Below are 17,147 nucleotides of genomic sequence, written 5' to 3'. Positions count from 1 at the left end.
TAGAAGGCGTTGGTGCGGAGTAGTTGGTATTGTTGCTATTATTAACATATTTTAATTCTTTTTTTATTATAAGGACTGGCAACTTTGTCGACCATAATATGTAATAATAAACATTTTTATTTCAAGTCAAAGTCCAGTGCTTTGCTTAAACTAAAGTAGTTGGCGACAGAAATAAATGTAAATCTATGTACTCAACCACTTCTAATCAAAGGTGACCATACATCCTCAAATCTTTAGATCACTCCTTGAAATCCCCATTAATTGCCCTCAAAAACTTTCAAACTTTTTGAAGATCCCAAATTTAATGACCCCAAATTTCAATGTGTCCTCAAATCTTCTCGAATTTTGCCGAAAACATATAAATTTTTTCTGGCAATAAAATATTTAAAAAAATTAGAATTACGCATGTTTTGTTTGAAAAAAAAAGATAATTTGTCTCTTCAGGAAATACAAACAAAAAGCTAGAAAATACAATGCTAAAGCTAACTGATGAAAGCGCCATGATCGTTTTAAAATGATTTCAGAAAAATTAAGCAAATTTTAATAATTTATTTAATTTATTCATTTTACATGTGTTCGAATGCAGAATATTATATGATATTCCACAACTGCTTAGTAATCTAATCAAGTTTGTTGAAGCTGGTTCCGCGCTTGATATTAGTCATCATTAAAAAAAATCTTCGTCGCATATTAAATAATATTCCCTTAAATATATTGGTATCCTCAAATCGTAAAATGTTTTGAAAACGCTCCGCTAATTAGTTCTCAAATCATGATTTATAAATCTGGTAACCTTATTCCAGTCTCTTCTACACTGTAAAGAAACATTTTTAGTCACTTTTCGCTTTAATACAATCTTTGATATGATGTATTCAAGAATTAACAAACTAGACAACTTGAAATTTTTTGATCTCCACAGTATTTGGAGAGATAGTAAATTGAAACCAAACAAGAGCATATTCCTTCGAATTTAGCAAGCATTTAAAAATATCACATAATAATTATCAGGTCTTTTATATATATATATATATATATATATATATATATATATATATATATATATATATATATATATATATATATATATATATATATATATATATATATATATATATATATATATATATATATATATATCATAAAATTAACGATTATTTTATTTAAATATAAAATCATAAAATATGCTACTACTTTAAATATTTGAGAAAAATCTCCTTTTAAAGAGTGGAAAAGTTAACAAGTCTATATTGATTCAATTTGAATTCGAAAATTAAGAACTTCAAAACTTTTTGTCACTGCTCTGAACCTCAAAGCATTAAATTAGATTATTCATTTTACGGTTTTTAACGGTAGATTCTTCGCAAAATAGTGATTAACCGTCACAAGAAAGAAATCCTGCATGAAAGTTTACCTTGGAAAATTATTTCATTTCCAGATTATTTTTGATAGAGGTAAAGTATCCTCCGTGACTGTCACGACTTGACGCAATAATGCATACGTAAACAATTTTAAAAATCTCTCAAATTTGTCGAGAAAGCGCAAAACAAAAATAATTAAAATAAAATTAACCCTTCTGTGCCTAGCGTCCTCTTAAAAGAACAGTTCCTTTATTTTTTCAAAGAAGAGAGAAATGGTAGTGCTGTTTCATTACTTAGATTTAAATAAATCCTATAATTTCAATTGCACATCTGAGACTGATGCAACATAAATTTAAGCCAACTTGCGAAGCAAATTGCGCTTCCCGATTCAAATACAAATTTATGTTTCGATTTAAAATATAAATAAGGCTTCCAGACTACAATACAAATTTACACCTTCTGAATACTACAAGCAGAATAAATGATGGTATTATCTCAGCGATGCCAACTTGCTCTTGGCTGCGAATAACTATTTTCTAGTGGTATTGTTTTAATATATGATTCTTAGTTTAGTAAACTCGATTTATTGGGTTTTTATTCATCACTTTTTCTAAATAATCCAAAGGCTTATTAAATAAACGTCACAACGAATGATAACCCTAAAGATCTCGACTCACAGTTGAAATATTTACTGTATGAATGAGATAGCGAAACAGACTAGGACAGATTAGCCGTGTTGAGTCTTTTTAAAAGTTAACAACATTTACAGCAAATCTACAAAATTTCATTTATGGTTATCTACCTTTTTTTAAAATATTCAATAGAATCCGGAGCAGTTGGCATCTCTGTTATCGCATAAGAATTTATTGTCAATTAACACGTTCACGCCGGGGTGACCCACCGGTGGGTCACGCTAGATTGTCTCATCTTGGCAGCGCACCGGAGTAAAAGCTGGTAACAATAAATTTCATTTTTTAGTTTTTTTCCGGGAATAATAAAAATCTATAACTACCAATTGTTTTTAACGGATGCGATTTTTAAATTGAATTGCCGTGTTAAATTTCCTTAGAGCGAACTGGTATTGTTGAGAATAGATTAACTCCTCCCGAATGTTATCTCATAATGAAATAGTTCTTCCATCAGTATTTTCTCTTTTCCCTTACCAGTATTTTCACTTTTTCCAGCGTGAACGTGTTAAAATTCTGAGCATTTACCGGAATATTAGATGGCATAAACTATAACAAAATCTTTGTTGTTGATGACAATACAAGGTTTAATCGCCTCTTGACCACGATTTGCAGAATATATAATTTCATCACAAATCGAAATTTTAAGTCTATCAATACTTTGAGGTTTTTCCGAATAGCTGGATGGCTTACATTTCAACTGCATTTATGTGTTTGATTGCAACAAAATGTTCATTTTCTGATAATATCAAGCCGAATTAATTGTGGTATTTCTGCTGGAGAGATTGAATCGTCAATCGAAATTCCGACTACTTTTCCTCGACTAAAAAAAAAGAAAGAAAAATAGTAACTGGTTTTTCGTGCTGAGTGGCATCAATAATTTCAATCAAAAAATTTTCCGGCAACAGACGTAAAATTTTTTAAAAGTGGTTTTTAGACATTTTTGCAAATTTTAAAAACTTTGATTTCATTTTAATCATAAGAATTAAAATAATCGCTTTTACTTTTTAGACATATTTACCTTAATTTATAAAATATATTTTTGTAAATAAAAACTATTTGTTTCTTTAACAATTCTCCGTCATTTTTTAAATTTTCCGATTGAGGTCATCCTGAAAAACATAAAAAATTAATAAAAAATGCAAAAACTTTTCTTTACTTATTGATACCATTTATTTGTTTTTAAAATAGTTACAAACGCAGGTAATTTGTGTCGATTTCTTAATTTTTTTTAAAAGTGAAATGATATTCTTGTCTATTCTTAAATTATCGTCACATCTAAATTTGCCTTAGGCTTAAATTCCCATTTTGATCACTTTTGTTATTAATGCATATTAATCGTTTCATTTTAATATTCCACTGCGAGTTAAAAAAAAATCTTTAATGTCCCCTCCCGACAAACTAATTTCTCTTAATTTACGAACTATAATCTGCACATAATGCTTTTATTTTATTTATTATTGATTTAATCTAATATCCCTCTAGGGCATATTTTGATAATCAAAGAGCACACAAAAAGAAACTTTCATCTCTTTTTAACGAAAAAAAAATTTAAAACTCTTCAAGATCTCAGAAATTGTTTCAAAGTAAATAAAACGTCTAATAAAAATCATTCCCTTTGGAATATACCGAGAAAAAAATAAAATTCAATAAGAAGAAACTGAAAATTAGATGTCTTTTGAAAAAAAAAAGCGTTCTATTTTTATTTTACTTTTGCTATTTCCTTTGAGCTCTCTTCCTCGTTTCCATGGTTTCAGAACTTGTTAGTACTTTAAGTCAAACAGCAAATTGTGATTAAGGTATTGCAAATGGTCTCTTAGGAAAGTTTTTCTTTCTTTTTTATTTCATCGTCTTATTCGTTTTAATTTCACATTCAGTTATTATTATTCTTTTTTTTAAAAAATGTTTTACGTTTGTTCGACAAAGAAGATCCCCTTATTATCGTACGTTTTTCATTAATTCAAACAAATGTAAGGTCAGTTACAGAATATGAGATTATCTATTATAAAATTCTGTTTTTTATCGTTATTCTTTTCCGAACATAAATTAGGTAGACTTTCGAGAAGAATTCGTTAAAAATGAAATTTTAAATCCCATAGCGGTAAAGTACTTTTTATTTTTGAATAAATTAATTTTGCAGAATCAGCTAAAGAATAGTTTCTTTTCGTTGGAAATGCATTTATTAAAATTAATTTCTTAATGTCTGCTGTAATAGAATTCATTAATTCACTGATATCATTGCTAAAATAAACTTTCTAATCCAGAATGATTTATATATTATTAACTTTAATAAATATTCAATTGAGATCTTAAAATGAAATTTATTCTTATATTTCAGCAGTATTAATTCCCCAGATTTGTACATTGAAGTGATGGGGGTAAATCTGCCAACCTGGAATTTTAGTTCTTCCTATTTATTTAAAGTTGTAGTTAAATAATAATTAACAAGGTTCATATGCCTTTTGAAAAATTAAAAAGTTGTAGTATATATTAATAAAGTATATTAATATAATTTTAAGGTTTATAATATCATGTTTACAGCTACCAGAATATAGAATATTTTATTTTCTCTAAGTATATATATATATATATATATATATATATATATATATATATATATATATATATATATATATATATATATATATATATATATATATATATATATATATATATATATAAAGAAAAATCTTAAGAAATTCAATAAGTTTTATTTTCATTATTCTGTAATTTTTTCCATGTTTTCTCTTTATTTTGAACTTAATTACATATAATCTCCGAAAGTGGCAGATATAAAATTTTTTATTCGATAGTGTAAGCTAATATAACTAAAGAATGGAAAGAACAGTTGCAAACGTAAACAAATATCACGTTCCGGCAACCAATCAGGATAGAGATACCCACACTTGCAGGCATCACATTGTAAAGGATAAAATACAGAAATTTCCTGAACTTCATAACTATTGAATTTTCTTTCTGTTTTGATAAATGTTACATTATCATTTCGAATTTATTTCCGTGCTTTTATTTATGTCATCTTTTCTTCTTCTTACAGGATGAAGATAACTCCCTTGCACTGATCTTAAGAAATGGATCGTAGAACAACCACATGCTTTTCAGCACCCTACGGTCTATGGAAACAGTGGCTGATCCAGCTGTTCTTCATTAGCCAATTCTGGAGCTTTTTGCATACTCAGGCATTTATTCTAGACGGGTCACCCACCTCCTTTGCCCAGTTTCCCCGATGGAACGCTGGGCTCAATGGAACACTTTCTCTAAAATTTAGAACGAGAGAACCCAATGGATTACTCTTATACACAGACGACGGAGGAACGTATGATTTTTTTGAGGTCAAGTTGGTAGAAGGAAACGTGAGGTTAAGGTTTAACCTCGGAGGTGGGACGGCTATTTTGTCTGCTGGGAAAAATCTTCATGACAGTCGGTGGCATTCTATGCAAGTAAGTGCAACAACATATGTGTATACTACATGTCCTCCAACATTCGAGATTTCTTCGAAAAAAAATTTCCGAGTGGTAGTGAAAGTTATAAAGTCAATGTCAAATGTTTATCTAAACTGAAATGGATCGTTAGTCTATCTAACCTTAAGTATATTTGCTTAAATTATTTGAATGTAATGATGGTCTTCGTTTTTTAAAAATCTAATTCATGAAAATATTAATACAATACTTTTTCCCTACCACTAAGAAAAAACTTTTTCGACAAAATTTCTACTACAAAATTTCTGTAGTAGTTGGAGGGTATGCCACTGCATGTTTTCTAGACTCCTTTTTAGTTATTCAAGCAAAGAGCTTGAAACATTCATAAAAGCAACTCCATTGCCTGCTTACCTCATTGCTCAACCAAAACTGTTCTAAAATTCCAGATGAATGGGATAGGGGCCGCTTCGCGGTCCAGGTGCCCAATAAAATCAAAACACTAGGACTAGATGTTTTCTAGAACAGAGTTTCATGAATCTTAGAAAACTTAATAGCGTCAATGAAAATGTGACAAATTTTGATCATTTAATGTAATTTTTAATATTTTTAGAGTATAAGGAAAATTTCTATGCGTCTGTGCCCTACTAAACCTTAAAGATCTTATATGAAATGTTGTTGAAAGTGGTATCTTAAAGATGACATTCTTTGCTAGTTTTAACGTGGATATACTACCACTAATAGGAATTGAGGAGTCTTAGTAAGGGATAATTGTTCATACAAATACATGGGTTGGACAAAAATATAGACACTTCTATACTAACTCTAAGTAAGCAATCTTTCCTTAAGAAGCAAACGTTTTCGAAGATGGTAAAACTGTCGATGGGGGTAGAACCCACGACCTCTTGTACATGGATCCAGTGCCTACCAACCAGGGTATCCCGCCCTTACTGTTTGAAATAATTGAAATTATATAAACATGCTATTTATAATTTCTTATAAAGGAAGGAGGGGAGAGAATTTGTGACATCACATATGTTGTTATTCTTACGCGCCCTTTAATTGCAAGGTCAGCTTTCTTTTCATTATGATAATGATACCTTTAAAATGTTTTCGAGTTTCAAGCGTTTAGTATTCTTAAGATTTGTCTTAAATATATTTAATTTTTTTTGAAGATAAATGCTTTTTAGCAGCTTTCGTGATTGAGTAGTTTCGTGATTTTTGTAGTAATTGATAAGTAATAATGTTTACGAATAATGTAATTATTCGTAAACATTATTACTTATCAATAATAATATATATCAATAATAATATCAATAATAGTATAATTTTAAATAATGTTTACGAATCAAATATAACCAAGTGACTACAGAACAAAAAATTAGTTGCAGAAATTTCAAACTTCTTAAAAAAGTGCAAGTTACGATGACATGAACAGAAAAGCTATCAATTCATCATACGCTAAAAGAATGTGCAACTTAGTACTTTTATTAATTTTTTTTAAATTCAAATTTCATGAAAATTAATTATATGCCATAGTTGAATGACATGATCACGTAAATTATAGTAAAGTTCGCGTTGTAGGTTTTAATTGGAATGATAAATTTTAATACGAAAATGATTTCTATTTACAAAGTTTAATTTTTTTACCTTCATTCCTAATTTTTGAGTTTCATTCATGAAAAATAAAAATAATTGTTTTAAAAATTTTCTGTCATCTTACAATTCGTACTGAAAGTTATATAAGAATCTTTGAATTTGTTTTAATTCTATTTGAATTATACAAATTTCTATATGTGTAGGCTTTATTTTAAAGTATATTATTAGCATTTTAAATGAACAATCTATTCATATATTTCCTACGTTTATCGTAATATATGTCACGATAATCAATCAAAATATGAAATTTTATTCAAGCAATTCTACTATTGAATAAGCATTCTTGAATACACATTTGTTTTTTAAGCTAATTAAAACATATTATTAGGTCATGTCATTAGACTATATACTGCCCATATACTTATTATAGACTATATACGCTATTTTGCGTTTTTGTTACTACTTTCCTCGATTCTTAGAAACTCATGTTACGTGAATTTCAATTTAAAATTATTTTTAATGAATGTATAAAATGATTATTTTGATACTACAATCAGAACATTTAGAAAAAATATTTTCAAATTTATATATTCTTCTTCCATTTTACCCAGACGTACAGCTACAAATATGCGAAACTATTTTTACTTTTCTGATAGTTAAATTTTTTTTTCAAGCAACCGTTAACACGTTGAATACTATGGGGGTCACCGGTGACCGGTACTGAGTTTGTTCGCAGCTCCGTAACCGGTGACCGGCGAAGTCAAGGTTATAAGAAACACATAATTCCAGTAAATTTGTAATTTTTTTAATATTATTATCGTTACTGAAATGGTTTGAAGAAATTAATGCAGTATAGAACACACATACCTGCCAACTTTTACGCATTTGGCGTAAAATTTTAGACCTATATTTAAAGTGGTACTAAAATATATGCTTTCTATAAATTCCTTGAATTTATAAGCTCAATTTATAATTTTTTTAATCACCACTATTTTTAAAAAAATTAAGCATGTATAATAATACGCAATACTGTTGTCGCAGTTTGTATAATCTTTTTCAAAATAGAGCGAATTTTTCTGCCAAAAATGGTAATTTAAATTCCGTTTTACTACCACTGGGAAAAGTCATCTTCGAAAGGATTAGAAGTTGGCAGGTATGAACACACGAAAATAGTCTTATTTATATACACAGAGATGTCAACTTGCTCCGGACAGCGAATAAATATTTTCAAGTGGTAGTTTATTAATTGTGATTCTTGGTTTAATAAATTCCATTTAGTAGATTTTTATTCACCACTATTTCTAAACAGTTCATAGGGTTATATAATTCACCACTTTGATGAGATATGTCATTGTAATGCTACCTAAATGCTGCATAATTCAAAATGTTTTTTAATTCAACTTGTAAATACATCATGATGTATGGGTTAGCATACCTGCCAACTTTTAATCACTTTCATTATCATTTTCCCCAGTGGTATTAAAATGGAATTAAAACTTCAATTTTAAGCAAACAAATACGTTGCATTTAAAAAAACTTAAGTTGACAACCATGATAGTAACGCATATTAATATATGTGTTTCACTTTTGTAAGAATAGTGGTGATCAAAATCATTTAAAAATTAAGTTTATAAAAGAAAAAATAGTATATATTTACTACCACTTTAAATATGAAAATAAAATCTTCCGGAAAATCCGGAAGAGTTGGCAGGTATGGGTTAGGGGCCGCTGCGCGGCCCAGGCACCCAATTTTAATTAAATAAAGAGAAAGAAAGAGATATGTCATGCTACAAAACTAGCAAAATCTGTCTAGTATTTGCAAATTTAGTGTGTAGTTATTTACCATTTGGCCAGACGGGCAAGCCATGTAAAATTAGCGTGGCATTCAACGTGTTAATGTTAAATTACTTTAATAATTTCTTAGACAGTTAACTCACCTTCTTTCAAATACTGTTGTCGTATTTTTAAATCTTAGAGTTTAGAATTTGTGAGATCCATAATGGGTGTAATAAGTTTTTTTTTTAAACCTTTATTTAGTAACTATACAAACAGAAATTTATTTTGACATTTGCACATTACTTTCTCCGTTTTCATGATCTCAGCTAAAATAAATTTAAAATATCCTTTTTTGATTTAAGGAAAAAATTTAAGAACACCGTAGATGAGGAAAAACTAAGTTTGAGTGGGCGTCAGATGAACTTTCATTTCGTCTCAACGATATAATTTCTCTTTTTAAGTTGAAACCTGTACTCCTACACACAGCTTCATATAAGAAACATTTTAACTTAGTTTGTAGGTATCACTTTCTTCAAGTATATATTTTCGTAAAAGATACATAGTGGGAGGAAGTTATTTTATTGAGTTTATAAATAGAGTTCATGACATTTGTGCTTACAACGGGGGCTGTTTGTATTCTTCAATTTTGTATTTTGTCATGTAAAATTACATTCTTTAAAATAGTATAATGAAATTGCATGCATTACAATTCAAAATGTTTTTTTATAATTATTAAATAAAATTATGATAAATAATAAATATTTACTAAAAATTATTTTTTGCATAGAATCGCCTTTGGACAAATTAATTTTAAAATTGTGTATAAATTTTTTCAATCAGATTAAAAAGTTTTCAGGATATAGCGAAATCCTCAAAAAAGTAAAATTAAGTTTAAGGTGTACAAACTTTGGAGTGCTCTTCTGACCAAACTATTGGGACCATATTTCCCAAATTGCGGCTACCCCTTATATTTTGGGAATCAAAAATCCAGTCCGTCAAAAAGAGTTATGTTTATTCAGAGAAAGCACGTTTTTGTGTCTGATTTCGTAACTTAAAATATCGTCTGCACTTATTAATTATATTTGAGGTCACCTTCTCGAATCATTGAGATTAAATTTTAGAACGTGAAAATATGATCATTAGATCAAAAGTTATTCAAGGTGGTCCGGTTTTTTTTGCTCACTGATGTACTTGTAACAAAATATAATATAGAATATCTGAATAATTTCTGATCGAGTAAGTGAATTTATCAATATAAAAATTCAATGTTATGCTTTGAGAGATTGACTTGACATAACGTATTAATTATTTTCAACGATAGTTCAAGTTACGAAATCAATCACAAAAACTTACTTGCTTTGAATAAACATGTATTATTTTCGGATGATTCTCTTAAAATAGAAAGATGTCTACTATCAGGGATAAAGGATTCTAATTGTTTAGTTTGTAGAACAGTCAAAATTGAGAACCCTAAATATCAGTTTTATTTACATATTTCATATTTTTTTAACTATTTAAAAAAATCAAAAGCTTTTGCTCACAATAATAAAACCCGTTTATTCAAAGATATACTTCACTCCATTTGAACTATTTAAGCGAATCAAAACCTTATTGCACACTGCAACAAAACACGTTTATTCAAAGATAGAAAGATATCTAAAGAGTAAAAAATTATTATTCATAAATAATTCTTATTTAATTTAATAATGGACAAAAATTTAAATTGTAAGGTATACATATTTGTACATATTTTTAAGTCATGTATCAAAATTCAAATTATCAACGGAATTGGTTGAAATTTATTTAGAAAAGAAATTTTGAAAACACATCTTTGTAAAACTTTTAAATATAACCTGTTCAACTATTTGGCATAGTTAAGGTTTGGCTCTGGAATGATTTAGATTGGTCCTTTGTACGTGAAAAACTGATTATTAAATACAAAGTTATTCAAAAGTCTCATTTTTTATTTTGCGCACTTAACACAAATTTTTAACTACCTATCAGTTCATTCGAACCATGCAATTATAATCAATTAGCTACAAATTATTAAGATTTCACCTTAGAGTTTCCTTATTATTTTAAACAAACTTAACACAAGTATTCTAAATTTGTTTAAGGTCTAATCTACATTACCTTGACGCATCATACGTATTGTACCATCATCTTCTACATCAAAAAGCCTCCACACGGTCTTTTATAAGTAGTCCGCGCAAACTGCTTAAAAAGTGAACCAGTTGTGCGCATGAACCCAAAACCTTTTATGAAAGTAATTGAGAGAAATTTATCTTATATATTTGAGAATTGAATCTGTAGTGGTTGACAAGTGAATAAGGCAAACCAATAATATTCATAAATAAAATAAATTTTTAGTCATATATTTGCTACCACTTTCTTACTTTAACTAGATTTTGTATTAAGTGACTCGTTTGGAAAGTGGATATCCTTCACAGTGGTCTGATCGGACTACCTATAAAAAACCGTGTGGAGGCTTTACTCGCATGAAAACTCTGAAAACGTTCGACGCTATTAACGCTTAAGAATCGAAATTACTAACATTTTCATAGAACAGCTTTCCCTTTTCTAAGTTTTTGTTTTGTTCGATTTTGTTTAATAACTTGAATGAAAGACTTCGCTTGAAACTTATATTTTTTAAAAGAGAGTTAACTTAAGAATAAATCTTACAATTGCTAGTTATTCAGCTTTCTTCCACACGCAAGTTTTGGGCGTGAAGAAATCCATTGAAAAATAGAGTCCAAACTTTATTTCTCGCTTGCAGCAAAAACCTTTTTTTAGTTCTTCGTATGTTTAACTCTTTTAGCACTGAGTTCCCCAAACTTCAAGCAAAAAGTAAATGTGATGAAAAACGCAGTTTTTTTTTTAAAATTGCAAAATCATTTTTTTTTTAATTGATTCTTCAAGTAAACGATTTAGTTTTATATAAGCACTAACTATAGGCTTGAAAGTAAGACGGAAAAAAGGAAGAAAAAAAAACTGGAGAAGGAATAAATAGAAAGAGAGTATAACTATTCAATAATAGCTGGTTTTTGCAAGGAGTAAAATAAGTTCTTGTTATTCTTTACAGAGATGCCAACAGATTCGGCTTCTGTGCAAGTTAACGCACTTCATTCCAGCTCTCTCGTGGTGAGGGTTTTAAAATATTGGCAAGATTGCCAGAAATTCTGGGAGTTTTAGTTTTTATGTCTACCACTTTATTAAGTATTTTGCTAATAGCGTAGTAGTTGGTAGCCCTGGATAGCTTAACCGGTTAACGCCCAGCGTCATATATTTAGGACAGTTCCTTTTTTCAAAAACATTCATTGTGGTGGGAAACTTTTTTCAGCATTTTCTTTTATCTGGGTGAATTAAAAGATTCTCAGATACCACAATGATTTAGTTATTTCTGAGTGGATCAAGAATTACAAAGAGCTAGTACTTTTTGATCTATCAAAGACTTTTTGAATGCCCTAACATTAGAAAAAACAATTAATTTTGAAAATATATTATATCACTTTTTCCATAAAACCACTTTTTGTATCATTTCAATATATAAATTCGGGACAAAGCAGGTTAACTGTAGCCATAACAATTTTGAAAGACTACTCGACGCTCTGTTGAACATGAATTTACCCCCAATAAACATTCACCCTGAGAAAATTTTGAATTAGTAGTTGACACCACTAAAGCAGGATATTCAGTGGTTCCACAAAATTATTATAGGGGAGAGTGGGGTCAATTGTAACAGGGTACGATTGTAACAGAGCAAAAATTTCGAGTGTCGGGTTCTAGATTTGGTTCCTAGGTGGCGCACAAGGTGTATTTAATAAATCTACATGTACACCCCTGATGGCAATCATTTTTATGTACTTTTGAAAGAGTTAGATCACAAAAGATATTTTCACGCCACGCAAGTACTATTTTTGATATTAGAATATTATATTGTAGCAAAGTAATTTTGTTTAAACAAATAAAAATTAGTAACCGAATATGTAAGTGGACACCTTAATTAACATTTCAATAAAAAAAAAGATTAGTTTTGCTAATTAACTAGCATTGTTTTTAACAAATGAAGCTGAAATGGCGTCTTGGGGACAATTGTAACAATAAGTAAAGGGACGAATGTAACAGCTGAAAATGAATAATCTTATGTTTACAAACCATTACTTAACTCTTTAAGAACCACCAATAGTTTCCTATATCATTTATATTATGTTGCATGTGCATTATTTTATTTGCCACCTTTCACAGCATAAATTAAAATTTTTAACCCCTTAAAGTTAAAAGTTTAACCCTTTAGGTCTCTGCTCATTATTATTTTTACTCCTAAAATATCACTACTATTTTGATCAATAAAAAATTATATCACAACTATGATAATATGTATAATTAACTATGTTTTAGTTGAATTTATGAACTGTTACAATTGACCCCGTAAGTGGGGACAATTGTAACAAGTGCACGACTGTCAAAAATTGTTAATAACTAATATAATAACATTTAAAATCAGGTATTTATTTTTTTTTCTAGTAGAGGATAGTCTACTTTACTCGTCTGTCAATTAATACTAATAATATATAGGATTTTTTGTTAGTTAAAAATAGTTAAGTAAAAAATGTTACAATTGACCCCACTCTCCCCTACTCCTCAGATCGAACCCAAAAAGGATACCTCACCAAATACAGGTTATCCACAACCTGGAAAAAGGAAAAATTCCCTGATTTTGTTTTATAAAATCAGTTTTGAAGTTTTAAGCCCACCGCATTAAAAAAAAATGAAAATATTTTTAACTCATATATGAATATTTTTAGCACATAATTTTTGAAAATTATGCTCCAAAGTATGCACATTTTTCAAAATTGATCTACCAATTTTAATTAAATTGCTTCGTCCTTAGTCAAAATTTAATAGATTTGAAGATGTTATAGTAGTGTAAATTTTTTTTCATTAAATTCAATTCGTCTTTTTAAAAAGTTATCTTGAAACAGTCCTGATAACTACAATAATTCAAGAACTCGAACACGTATAGAGTTACATTATGGGCGGGGTGCACATTTGAGTAGTTACTGAATTAGGTGAATTTCCACAGCTTTAATGCTAAAACAATAAGAATTTTTGGGCACCATTGGGCGCCCTGCTAAATTTATAACAGGGCTGTTAACTAATACGCTTTTCGAAAAAATAATTTATAGAGTCGAATGAAATTAAAAGCTAAAGCTTTCAGAATTTTTAATTTTGCCAACATTTTAAAAGTCTCGTCACGAAGGAGCTGGAACAAAATGGCGCTTCACAAGAACTTTTTAATCATTTGCACGCATTTTTGTGGAAAATAACATTGAATCACTTTTATAAGACAAAGAATAATACATTAAAACATAAATTTAGCTACCATTAGAAGAAATTTTCCCCAAAAAGTTGGCATTAGAAAGTTCGCAATTCGGCTTATAACCAGAGCTAGGATGTTGATAATTATTGCACTTTTTTCCTTTTTTGAGTTTTTCTCCTGCAGGAAATTGTTCGCAATTTTTTTTTAAAAATTTTTTAATGATTTCTTTTATGAATTTTGTAAGATAATTTTAACTTAAAGATGAATTTGCTTGTTGATTAATTTTTTTTTTTTGCTGTAAATTCTGCATTATTGATGTTGATTGCAGCTTTGAAGGATGTAAGAAATTGCTTTTGAGCAATAGAAGTATTTTTTAAAGAATATGAAGAAAAAAAACCTAGCAGCAAAATAACTTGGACCCTCATTGGCCCAATAAGGACGAATCTTGAGGGTCCAACGAATCTTGGCTCAATAAGGGTTCAAAGGACCGTTATTTTTCTAGCATCGGGCCTACATAGAATTATTCGATTCACCTGATATATAGGACCCATATTGTTCCCAGGGAACACAAGGAAACTAATAAGTCTTTCTTTCGTTGCAGTGGAAATGGACGTCTGAGGCCTTACGGCCCTTTTTCCATTCATCCTGAAATTAGACTAAGAAACATACACGACAAAAATAAAGTTTGGGGAGCAAAATGGAGTTCTTGAGAGGAAAAAAAATGGCACTTAGCCATTATTAGGTATTAACAAAATTTCAAGTTATAAAAAAAGTACATGGAAAAAGGAAGAAATAAAGTACAATGGGAAAATAAACACTAATGAATATTTACAGTACTTACAGTTTGGAAATACATACAAAAGGTGGACGAGTTAAAGGAATGTGAGGATGTGTGTACATGTGTAATAAGTGCGGCTCTGTTAAAGTCGAGACCAGGTCTTTACTTAAAGGAAAGAAAGAGACTTTACTCTTGTAGTCAATCTATAACTTTTAATGTAATTCTGTATAATTTATTCAAAAAGCTTAAAAAAGAATTACATTTATTTTTTGAACTAATTATTGTTCTACTTAATAAATTATATAATTTAACTTTTATTTTCAGATTACCAGAAATGCAGAAGAAACGATATTGTCCGTTGATGCTGACGTACAAAAACGTCTTACTGCCGGTCCTGATTACATATTTGGCAATACAACCACAAATAGCGCCGTATTTATTGGAGGCCTTCCATCTTGGTATGGCTCTAAATTGTCGTTGCTGGCTCTACCCTCTGCTTTTTTTGAGCCAAGGTAAGTTTTTCATTTATTAAATATAAATTAACTTTAAAAATGTGTGTGTTATATATAAGATAATATACTATTTAAGTAATAAAATGAAAAGACTTTGGTCATTGTAAACTATAATAATGTAATCATTACCGTTGAATATATTTTAGCTATAAAATATTTACAAATGACGTTTTTAAAAGTTTTTTCTTTCTTTTTGGCGTTCTGAAAAATATCCATCTTTTTTGAATAATAACAAGAAATAAAAGTCTTTCTCTTCTTTCAATTCCGTCTTTTAGATCAGACTTTTTCTTTCGTTTCTTAAAAACAACCTTTTTTCTGAACAATTGAAAGACAAAAGTTTTCTCTTTTTGTAGTCCATCAAAGTCTGAATATTAGATGTGAATTTTTTTTTTTGCTTCAAAAATAAAGTAAACTAATGGAACTAAAAGAAGAGATAAAAGAGTTTTCTCTTCTTGTGCAATTCTTCAAATTTTGGAATTTTGATCACTCTTTTTTGTTGTTGTTTTTTTTTTTTTAAAAAAAAAAAAAAACTTTTTTTGCACGACAGTAAAATAATTTTTTTCTTCTTTTTTGTATTTTTTCAAAATCTGAATTTAAACAACAGATCTTTCTAGATTTGACTATAAAGAAATACCACTTTGTATTCTGAATACAAGTAAGAGATAAAAGGTTTTCACTTTTTACAATTGTGAAATTTAGATCTGATTTTTTTTTTTGTTTCTAAAAAAATAAAAATAAAAGTTCTGATTTGTAGTAAGAAATAAAAGGTTTTCTCTTTTTGCTACTCTTACATCTCTTGATTCTCATTTCTTTGAATTTTAAATTTTTCATTTTTTTTCCCGTAAAAAAAAACTTTTTTATTTTGGGAAACTAAACTTTCGGGACACTAAACCTTTGGAAAACTTAACCTTAAAAAAACTAAAAATTAACTTTTTTTAATTTTATTAGATTATAAAAGATTTTCTCTTCATGAAATTATGTAATTTAGATCAGAATCCACCTGGATTTGGAGTTTTTGCGTTCCTAAAATTAACTACCTTTATTTTCCGAACAAAAGAAATGAAAAAAGAAAAGTTCTTCCTTTCTAATAGCTCTTACGTTTGTAGATTTAAGGTCTGCTTTTTTCTCTTTTTCTTCCCTTATTTGCTTTTCCAAAGATAGGTATTTTTATTTTCAAAACAATAGCGTGAGATAAAAAGTTTTTACTATTCCTATCTCCTATGACGATTACCTGTGAGGATTCATCAGATTTTACGTTTTAGATCACATTTAATTAATTGAGCTAAACAAAATATTTCTCAGTAATTCAAAAGATTCGACTTTTTAAATCTGATTTTTTTCTTCATATGAAAGCTGAAATAGGGAAACTGCGAAATTAATAACTACTTTTCATGAATAAAATAAAATAAATAACGATTTATACAGTAATCAAATAAATATTTAAATTGCATTTGAGTAACGCGAAAACTGTTAAAGCTTTTAACCGCACGAACTCTCTTTTTTAATTAAGGAATGGTTAAAGTTAACTATTTTAAATCCGATTAACTCAGAAATGAAATTTTAGAACTCAAATTTGAAAAACGTTTTAATTTTTCTCGCTAAAAGGAATAAATATTCAAAACCGGAATTCTAACAGAGATTTGAGTTCCATGGAATTATAACACGGTTTATGAAATTTATTTAT

At 28.7% G+C, this 17,147-nt stretch overlaps 1 protein-coding gene across 2 annotated transcripts in view; it reads left to right on the top strand.

Annotated features, from left to right (window-relative positions):
- The window catches only part of LOC107438212 (neurexin 1), a 302,816-nt gene that overhangs the window by 81,618 nt on the left and 204,051 nt on the right, over nucleotides 1–17,147 (top strand). For both annotated transcript variants that reach the window (XM_071185922.2, XM_071185921.2), the window contains exons 2-3: nucleotides 5,100–5,502; nucleotides 15,276–15,463. In XM_071185922.2, the coding sequence (XP_071042023.1) occupies nucleotides 5,134–5,502; nucleotides 15,276–15,463 (557 nt within the window). In that variant the 5' untranslated portion in view covers nucleotides 5,100–5,133. The remainder of the gene's footprint in view (nucleotides 1–5,099; nucleotides 5,503–15,275; nucleotides 15,464–17,147) is intronic.

This window comes from Parasteatoda tepidariorum, chromosome 5 (assembly GCF_982258835.1).
Source record: "Parasteatoda tepidariorum strain Cologne lab strain chromosome 5, Ptep-v5.0, whole genome shotgun sequence".
In the NCBI taxonomy this organism is placed as follows: domain Eukaryota; kingdom Metazoa; phylum Arthropoda; class Arachnida; order Araneae; family Theridiidae; genus Parasteatoda; species Parasteatoda tepidariorum.
This window is presented reverse-complemented; position numbering and strand designations above follow the sequence as displayed.